Here is a 10,089-nt window from a genome sequence, read left to right on the forward strand (position 1 = left end):
GTTTGGCAATTGTACTTGTGTAATTCTTTTTCTGTAGTAGTATTTTGGTTCTACTGTCCATTGTGTTCAGGATAAAAACCAAGATCTCTCTGAGGCTGTTGTTTTGGATGATTAACTTCATAATTAACAAAATACATACTTGACCAGTACTACACCGTTATCAGATTTTACTCCCAATGAAATAAATCATTTTCTTAGTCAGTGTTTAAAAGTAGTTACACATGCAGTTTACATTTGATGATAACACAAACCTTAATGTTAGCTCTTTAAAACGATTGAAATAAGTATGCAGACTCCTTGCTCATTTCTTAAAAAAAGCTCAAATGTGTTTATAACTTTAGGAAAGGAGTTCAATGTGACCTTTACTTTCTGTTAGAAGGTGTAAGTTAAGTTCTACCACAAATGAAGCTTCAGGAGATTATCACTGAGTTAGTGTCATTATTTTACAGGTATTCTGGAATTATTATTTTACCATATTCATTTTTGTTTCTAACTCCTACCTTTATCTGAGCAATAAAATTTTTATCCCAACTTTGTTTCTTTTTTTCTTTTGCCATTTGAAATAGTACACCTAAGAACTACTAGCTCTTGGACATGTTCTTCAATATAACCCTCTGCGAGTTCACCCGACAGGCCTTTTGTATTGATTATCTGACATGGAACTATTTAGTAGCCACATCATGTATTTTCACATTGACGTATGATAAAAAGTTCATGACACATGATTCTTTGTCATGAACTTTTTGCTTTTGACATCAAATTCTTTTTCACCTTCATTATCAAGTTAAAAGAAAATATTCGTTCTCATCATTCAACAATCTTTTCCTTCACTTGAAATTTGTTAAATGTTGCAGGGAATTTTAAGAGACCTTTCTAAAGTTCCAGCTCCGGGAGCTCAAGACCAAGCTGCAAAATCTGGCGAACAGGTACAGTATCTCGACTTCTTACATCCTTAGGATAGATAATTGGCTTTGCAGAACTTATTGAGAAAACAAAGGTTGATTCTTTAGTTTATTTACTAAAGCTGAATGTCTCTTTGTCCAATTCTCTTTGCTAGAGCAATGGTGAACCTAGTGGCTCGGATGCCATGGCTACTGCTGCTGCTATGATCACTCCAAGCGGCGAAAGCACATTGGTGACTGCTGAACGGTGAGGGAGAACTTCTTTGCAGTTATTGTGGTGGCAACTAATGTTGAATTGAGATGAATAATTGAGATTCATCCGTTGTACCATCCGCCAAAATTAGAATGTACATAGTAAAATATTGTACTCTTAGGCATCCGACATTGTTTTTTAAGAGTTTTAGCGTTTTATTCTGGTGTTCAAATGTAATTGAAATCTGGAAATTGTGTTACAAATCGATACACCCTTGGGTTTATGACTACAAATGTTGCAGATCATGCGCTTTTCGACTCTTGCCCCCACGGTTTTAGTCTAGTTTTAATTGCGCAACTTATAACGAGTTAAATGCAAAGGCAGGTCAAATTACAGACAAAAACTTGTTACTTGTTTGAGTGAAGAAAGGTAAGGGGCGGACTTATTATCCACCGTGTTTCGAACCTTTGAAAGGCTAATATTTGTACTTTCAAGTTTAATAATGAGCCTATGTTTTCAGCATACATGTATCGAGGGAGCTATTTGGGATTGATTACGAATCAAAAGTGACATTTCACATCTAATTAGAAGACAATCCTGAGTTACCATGATTACTAAAGTTTCCATGACCATCTTGTATAACTTTAAGCTCATTTGATGTTTTTATCAGATCAATAATGAACACATTCGTATTATTATGAGGAGTTGGCTTAATCAATCTCCAGTTTCATCTCTCTTTAAGATATTGTCACACCTTGTGTAGCACTTCTAAACTAATAAAACAAGACGAGATCATCAAAAGGCAACCGTTTCGTTCTTTTTACCCCTTGGGACTTGTGATGTTGATGTTAGTTGAACATAATATAATGTTCAAAAAATTCAGGTGTTTCAATTATCATTACGGAGTATGTAATATACATCGTCAATATAAAAGAGTTTTTTATACCCCTAGGTCATTGCATGTAAGCCTCCTTAAATACAACTTTTATAAAATTTAAAATATCCCTAGGTCATTGCATGTAAGCCTCCTTAAATACAACTTTTATAAAATTTAAAATATAATAAAATAGGTAATATGATAGTATACAACAGTGAGTATTTCTTTTAGCCAATCAACTTGCAAGGTTTATATATTCACTCTCTTTAGTGTTACATCAGCCTATTGTATATCGGGAGAGTCCACATAAATTCTTTTTTCCTTTGTTATTACAAATTTAATATTTACTCTTAGTGGTGTTTGATGTATCTTTTATTTTCTTTATTTAGTCAAATACTATTTTCATAACTATAAACATGTTACACCAAATCAAATTCAACATTATAATCTTTTCAATTATACGATTTTTTTTCATAAAATAATATATACCTAAATAATAATATAAATTCTATAAATAAGAAAACTTGAAAAATGTTTGTATGATCATTCCATAGTTTTCTTTTCCCCGCCTGTAGATTTCCATATTTGTTACTATGATTCTAAATTGTTATACGACCTCGGAAAAATACCATAAACGTGACAGTGGGGACAAAAAGTGCATATAGTATGACTTCAATACCCCTTTTCACGTGACATCACCATATTTCATACAAATCAACGGTCCTGATTCTGTCCTCCATTTTTACCATTTTAAGTCATTTCCTATGAATCAAATTCCCCCTCCTTTTTTTAATTCTTATCCATTTTCAACTAAACATTTAAAAGGCAAATAGTACTACTATTTATTTTTTTTCCCACAGAGCATTCTTCCCTTTCTCTCCAAAAAATCTCGTCAACTTTCTCCAATCTATACATATAAAAGTCTCATTTAGGGTTTTCATCTCTCTACTCTTGTTGTATACTCGTCACGAGCATCGAGCTGCTTTTACACTTGTTGTATAAACAGACAAAAACACATGCAGATGTATAAATAGTTTTTTTTCTTCTTCTTTTTTTCCTGTTTGTAGAGTGAATTTTTTTCTTTTTGGAGAAATGGAAGCGGCGGCAAATTCGAGGAGAGTGAAAGCTGGGGAGTATGAGCATATGAATGTACCAATTCGAGTGGATGAATATGGAGGTGGAGGATTTGAGGCTGATGATATAAGCGGCGGTGGCGGCGAGGAGGCGATGAGTAGTGGTGAAGAGTTGCCGTTGTGTTCTCTCCCGCCGCTTGTTAGTCCTGTTGTTGATAGCGGCAGAGTTTTGGAAATGCCGAAAAGGATGCGGACTAGTGAGCTTACTATTTCTTTTGAAGGCCAAGTTTATGTCTTCCCTGCTGTTACTCCTGAAAAGGTTCGAATTTTCATTATTTTTTTTTTAATACAAATTCTCGGAATGTTACATTTGTAAAATTGGCGCAGCTAGTAAAGCTCATGTGACCAAGACGTCATGGGTTCGAGCTGTGTAAATAGCCTCTTGCAGAGATCCATGAAAGGCTGCGCACAATAGATCCTTGTGGTTCGGCCTTTCCTTGGACCGGGCTTCTCTTTTTTATTTCTATGTTTAAGAAACTTTGAAGATGTGTAATTGAGGTGTTTCCAAGTGAATTTGTTCATAGAAGTTGTGTGCCCAATGTGGTAACAATTTTGAAGTTAGGAAACGATACATGATTTTTGTTAATGTAAAACTTACAGGTGCAAGCGGTGATGCTATTGTTAGGAGGGAGGGAGATGCCTAGCTATGTACCTAGCTCAGATTCTGTTGCACTGCAAAGTACTAAGGTGCATTGAGTTTAATTGGATCTTGTATTCAATAATCGTGTTACTGTGTTAAATATTTGCTAATTTTTGTGTTATGTTTGTAGAGTGTTGATAATGATGTCTTCACCACGCCAAGCATATCTCGGAGAACAGCATCTCTGATTAGATTCCGGGAGAAGAAAAAAGAGAGATGCTTTGAGAAAAAAATTCGGTATACTTGTCGGAAAGAAGTTGCACAGAGGTGAGGTGAAGCTTGCAGTCATTGTTTCTTTTCTTCCTTCTGTTTGGTGATTAATATATTTAAAGAATCATGGAAGAGCGTGTTTCTTATTGTGGCATTGATGGTTTTCAGTGCGCAATGTGATAATTAAGAAATTTTCTTTAAATACCACGTAAGTTGTGTTACTCAGAAATTTGGAGTATACTGGTATAAATGAAAATGTAAAATACTTGTTTGAAGTGGAACAATCAAAAGTACCAGCTGTATAATGGTACAATGAAGTAAATATAGTTTTTCAATTATAAAGGTTTTAGACACTTGTTTGAATTAACTAGAAACTATTATAATTCAAATTCAAGATTTTAGTAATGAAGTCAATCGGTCAAGTATTCTTTTGACTGTTTTAGTTTCACTGTTTATAGGATGCATCGTAAAAATGGACAATTTGCCTCTTTGAAAGAGAAGACGGCTGGTGACAGTATTGATTCAGGGGACAGCACTGCTCATCCTGAACCTACGTGAGTATGGACTGTCTACCTTATTTATTACAGTTTATATCAGCGGCATCTCTGTTAAGAATCAGTTGCACTGTGATTTGTCTATTTTATGCTATGGTTTGGGGTTCTTATAGTTGGGGGCCTTGAACTGATTTCCTCCACTTTTAATTTTGGTGTAACGATGGCTGTTGTTACATGAAATGGAAGCTTTCATTCAGAAGTAACAAAACTATGGGTTAGTTTAAGTGGAAAACACCCTCCACCTCTAACCTTATTTATGGCTATGGGTTCGAGTCAGCATGCTAACAATTCGGAGAAAAAACATAAAATAGTAGCAAAACTATGACACAATGATTTATTTGCTTCATATTCAGACTTGTCCTGCTGTCTCTTTGCATCACTGGGATGATTTACTATTCTGCGTTCATATTTGCCTTCTATTGTGCCAACAACAACAACAACAACATGCCTTCTATTGTGCCGTTTCACTTTTTTGTTTTGATAAGTAATCAAAGATTTCATAGCTAAGCCAGTACGAGAAACATAACTACAGGTCCCCTATTGTATTTAAAGTTGCACCAACATCTTGTACAATAATCAGGTTGCACCAAATAGCTAGCAAAATAAGACATCTTTTTTGAGGCTATGTAAATTTCTACTATTCTGCAGTCTCTTAATGTTATTGGATTAGGTTTTTTACTTTTTCTTTTACCCCTTGTAATCTGCATTTGCTTCCCTTTGAACTTACAGACTACGAAGATGTCACCACTGTGGTATTAGTGAAAGCGCGACCCCTGCAATGCGGCGGGGCCCATCAGGCCCTAGAACCCTTTGCAATGCCTGTGGGCTTATGTGGGCAAACAAGGTATTGCGCAGTTGGTCTCCTGTTCTTTCTGTTCCCCACCCCCACCCCAAAAAAGCATTGAACACACAAAAAAACCTTCTCAAAGCAATTCTTATGCTTTGCTGATATTCGGTTGATGGTCAAGCACTTCTTCAACTACCTGTCAAGCAAATGATGCAATTACGTTGATTTCTAGTCTTGGCTTAGGTTCTCAGGGACAATTATTAACGTTGATGACTAGTTTATTGGGTTAAGAGACGCCTGATGATTTGGATCTTGATTTCTCTTTACCTGCACTGCCGTTTTAGTCTTTATGGCAAACATTATAAAGGCTTATTAAGTGTACCGCTGTGAAAATAATGGATTGCAAGCCAGGCATCTCATTTACATGGTTTTTTTTGATCTTCTGTTCTTGGATATGATCAAATGTTGAAGTGTGTTGATCTTTCAAGATGCTCCGATAAATGCATACTTATCCTGGATGGTTCTTATTTATTTATTTGTCTTGTTACTTGATTTGCTATTCACCCTTCGTTTTTTTCCATTTCAAGGGCATTTTAAGAGATACTTCAAAGGGAGGGAGGCGTGTACCCTTTGACAAAAGCGAGCCAGTAAGTTAACTGAGAACAAGTGACACATCCCTCTTAACTGTCTTACAGAACCAGTTTAATGTACATTGTCAATGCTAGACTATTTGAGGATCAATACTTATGGAACATGCTGTGATGAAGATCAATATGGTTGTGCCCTCCCCTCCCCCAACTTCTTCAACAAAAGGGTTGGAAAAAGAAATTAAACAAAGCATGCAGTGGATCTCTCTTAAGATGAAGATTCCTACATGAAATATTTCTCTGAATTACTAAATCATTCTTTTCCTCCAGGAAAAGCCTCTTGCTATATCTTTCCTTGGATTACCAAATTAGTTCCTCTTGCACGTGATCCAAAATCTTATAACTGGACAATGCTTACATATAAATCCTAAATGTTTGTGCTTTTACCTATAATCTATCTAGAGTTTGTTAGGCTGTAGTTTATAGTTCAACTTTGTAGTACTCATTTTTCCTTTGTCATGTAGGAAACTCCTGATGTCAAGCTGTCTACTGTTGCACCTGAGGATTCTTATCTAAAGCAACAGCAAGAGGTAATTTTTGTCAATAAGCGGTATCGAGGCAAAATTATTATCTAGGTATCAAGTGGAGACAGTATTTTGCATGCAGTTCTCTTGGAACTACAGTAATTAGTAGATGCCTAAATTGCCCAGACGTAATTGTATGACTATTCCTCCCCTTTTTCCCTTTGAGGTCCTGTGTTTAGAGTCTTGATGAGTTAGAAAACACATTTAAAATGGAAACATGGGCATTTGAAAATTTCCTTGCATGTCCCTCTTCATTTATTTTTTTGTTTAACTGTGGTTCACTGGGCTTGAGCAGGGAAGTTCAGGAGAGACAAGGCCTCTAACAGAGGAAAATCCTTCAGTTACAACTGCTGAGCTGGTAGTCATTTTTGAAGTCTTTTGTTTTTTATTACGGCTCTCTGAATTGTTTGTTCTATCGTGTTAATCCCTGAGTTGGCGGCTTAAGTGATGTTGTCATCACGCGGATCCCCTCTTGCTTCCCCTGAAAGGATTGAGTTGTCTGAACGCGGATTGTTCCCATCTAGAAAGTTAAATATCGAACCATTGGAGTCATCACAAAGTTGGACATCATGGATAGGGGTACTGATGCTCGTAATTTTTTACTTGGAAAAGTGATTCCCCTTCACCTTGGTTATGTCGGTATAGTGAATCGTAATCAGGAGGTAATAAATCCAGCTACTCTTCTGGTGGAGAATGCAGTTTCTCTCAAGTTTTTGTTTTTGCTTGATTTTCACTCATTTGATTCATATGTATGTTTTGGAGTTGCATGTGAGGTTACCATATTTCTTTTGAAACTTCTTATTCTTATTAGGCATGTTGTGATGGGTGTAGACCCAAAAATGAAGAATTGTCTACGTTCTTTATGGATATCTACATTCTTTAGGTCTACGAGAGGCACCTGCACCAAGTTTTCTTTTCCTGGGTGTGGTTTAATTTATCTAATTGCATGTTTTTGACATTCTTACTAAATAGATGGTTTTTGACCATTTTTCCTGGTTATCTTTGCACGAAAACAGCTTCTTTAGGACAATAAATTTTGTAACGCTAGCAATACTTATTTTTTTGGATTCCCAGGCGGTTTGCAAGAAAGATAGTTTTAAGTATCTTGGGTCTACGATTCAGGGGAATGGAAAGATAGATGAAGATGTCTCTTACCGTATTGGGGCAAGTTGGATGAAATGGAGGCTCGCTTCGGGAATTTTATGTGATAAAAAGGTGTCCCCTAAGCTGAAAGGCAAATTCTATAGAGTTGCAGTCCGGCCGGCTATGTTATATGGAGCGGAGTGTTGACCGGTTAAGAATTCTCATATCCAAAAGTTGAAGGTGGCGGAGTTGAGGATATTGCGTTGGATGTGTGGATTTACAAGGGCTGACAGGGTTAGGAATAAGATTATTCGGGAGAAGGTGGGAATCGTGTCGGTGGAGGATAAAATGTGGGAAGTGAGATTGAGATGGTTTGGTCATGTGATGAGAAGGGGCACGGATGCCCCGGTTCGTAGGTGTGAGAGGTTGGCCTTGGATGGTTTCAAACGGGGTAGGGGTAGACCAAAGAGATACTGGAGGGAACTGATTAAACGTGACTTGGAGCAATTACAGCTAACTGAGGACATGACCCTAGATAGGGAGGTTTGGAGGAAAAGCATTGAGGTAGAGGGGTAGGGTGGGTGGATGAGTCGTAGTCTGTAGGTAGAAGGGCTTTGGTGTCCTTTGATTGGCAATGTACAATTTTTTGTGGATGTCATACCTATATTTTTTTTGTATTCCATACCTTTGATGTTTTATATACTATCCTTTGTCTTGAGCCGGGGGTCTATCGGGAACAGCTTCTCTACTTTTTTAGAGGTAGTGGTATGGACTGCGTACACTCTACCCTCCCCAGACCCCACGATGTGGGAATATACTGGGTTTGTTGTTGTTGTTGTTGCATCTTTGGGGTGAGATGAGGAGTTAATTAGGAGTGATTTCTACCAAAAAGAAAGGAGTTAATTTACAGCGATTGATTTTTCTCATTTTGTAGAGCAGTCCCATTATGTGCAGACCCTTTGGATTGTTGAACATTTAGTATGGGGTGGAGGGAGGGATAAAAACTAGCAGCAGGCCTCTTCAGGCGATGTCCTAATGCCTTCTATATGTTGACTTCGATTTTTTGGATAAGAAGAAGTTGACGTTTGCTTCCACGTGCATAGATTTCTAACAGTGCTGATAGGCTGGTGATGTCTTTTAATGTAGGATATGCAAGAAGCTGCAGGAAACTTCGCTGATAGTTGTCCTCCTGTTGGCATTGGAATTTCGTCAGTTAACATTGATGAAGAGGTAACTTCCGAAAAATCTTGGATGTTTTTCAGTTTGAACTTTCTTTTTTCCATTTTCCCATTTTCATTGTTTAGATGATTATGTTGGTCAGCTAAGTTGCTCCTCTCTTGCATGAGTGAGTTTCTTTAGCACTCTTTGCCCCCCACCGCCTCCAGGCACTCGATAAAATGGTTAGACGGTCTCAACACATTTTTTGGTTCTTTTCAAGAGGGATTGTTCCCGTGACGTTTGATTGTTATTTATTTACCAAAGAGATCGATGAGACAAAACACATCTGTCCATTTTTTTCAGAAGTCCTAAAAATATAAGGAGAGATTATTTCGAAGAAGAGTTTCTTTCTTAAATCAGTCCACTATTTCAAAATCAAAATTCAACTTCAAACTTGAAATATGAAGTTCGCAAAATATAGTTTTTAGGAGTTTTTTCAAGTTTTCACTCGCAACTTTAACTTTAATTTCATGTCCAAGCACAAGTTGGGATTTCCGCATACCATTTTTAATTTCAAGTACTATATTCTTTTTGAAGTATCAATGAATTCATGTCCAAACGCCTGCCAAATATTTCAAAAGCTTCACTTACCAAGCGTCTTGGTTCAGCAGGATAATCTCGATGAACTTGCAAATGCTTCTGGAACTGAATTTGAGATTCCTGCAAGCTTCGATGAACAGGCATGTCCGATTTTTATGCAATATGTTTTCATTTGCTTGAGATTGTGGTGGAGAGTTGCAAAGTTGGTATATATAGTACTCCATTAAATTTGAGTCATACTTAATGAATCTGAACATTATCTGTTTGTTACAGATGGGCATTGATTCACACATGGGTGTTGACTGGCCTGCGACCTGACATACAGTATTCCAAGTTGACGCAGAGCAGGAAGATTCCAATCAAATATTAGGAGTTATATAAAACTTGTAAAGCATCTGTCAATATAATAGCCAAGAGCTCGCCTGTGTATGTTATGATTTGGTACTTGGGAGCTATTGGATATCTGAATATACTTTGATCGATACAAATCTGAGAATTACTTGAATTTTAATTCTTCTTTCCAACCTCTCTCAAGAGGTTAGAAGAGAAAATTCTAACTTTTCTTTCACCCAATTTTATAGTTCTCTATACCAATGAGCTAATCCAGTCTTATTGAGTTTAAATTATTAATAATGCACGATTACACCGTAGATGGCTTATACAAGTGTGTTAATTGTTGTGGCGCAAAAACTTCAGTGCAAAGCAAGTACTCGTATAGTAAAAATGGTGAAATCACACATGCGTCTTATAATTTTCAGATACCAGAAGTATAACCGCAATC

The 10,089-nt window shown here is 36.8% G+C and overlaps 1 protein-coding gene and 1 non-coding gene across 5 annotated transcripts; both read left to right on the top strand.

The window, feature by feature from the left end:
• On the top strand, positions 1-1,400 carry LOC107840106. Its single transcript, XR_007043709.1, has 2 exons — positions 1-926; positions 1,058-1,400. It is a non-coding gene; the product is annotated as an uncharacterized LOC107840106 (transcript).
• Positions 1,401-2,769: 1,369 nt separating this feature from the next.
• Positions 2,770-9,834, top strand: LOC107840107 (GATA transcription factor 19). 4 transcript variants are annotated; one of them, XM_016683839.2, is made up of 11 exons: positions 2,770-3,364; positions 3,706-3,792; positions 3,876-4,012; positions 4,414-4,509; positions 5,239-5,353; positions 5,884-5,943; positions 6,408-6,473; positions 6,763-6,825; positions 8,697-8,780; positions 9,377-9,448; positions 9,582-9,834. In XM_016683839.2, the coding sequence occupies exons 1-11, from the start codon at positions 3,065-3,067 to the stop codon at positions 9,624-9,626; spliced, it is 1,125 nt and encodes a 374-aa protein (XP_016539325.2). In that variant the 5' UTR covers positions 2,770-3,064; the 3' UTR covers positions 9,627-9,834. The 4 variants fall into 4 exon arrangements, with proteins under 4 accessions (XP_016539325.2, XP_047250915.1, XP_047250914.1 ...); XM_047394958.1 differs by having other exon boundaries at positions 2,771-3,364; positions 9,380-9,448; XM_047394959.1 differs by lacking the exon at positions 6,763-6,825.
• The last annotated feature ends 255 nt before the right edge of the window (positions 9,835-10,089 follow it).

This window comes from Capsicum annuum, chromosome 8 (assembly GCF_002878395.1).
Source record: "Capsicum annuum cultivar UCD-10X-F1 chromosome 8, UCD10Xv1.1, whole genome shotgun sequence".
NCBI classification, from domain to species: Eukaryota; Viridiplantae; Streptophyta; class Magnoliopsida; order Solanales; family Solanaceae; genus Capsicum; species Capsicum annuum.

What these genes read in the sequence shown, in the direction of transcription:
- LOC107840107 (XM_016683839.2), top strand. Translation starts at nt 3,065, where the DNA reads ATGGAAGCGGCGGCAAATTCGAGGAGAGTGAAAGCTGGGGAGTATGAG. An exon ending in GGCTTATGTGGGCAAACAAG is followed by an intron (nt 5,354 to 5,883) that starts GTATTGCGCAGT and finishes TTCCATTTCAAG; the next exon opens with GGCATTTTAAGAGATACTTC. An exon ending in ATCTAAAGCAACAGCAAGAG is followed by an intron (nt 6,474 to 6,762) that starts GTAATTTTTGTC and finishes GGGCTTGAGCAG; the next exon opens with GGAAGTTCAGGAGAGACAAG.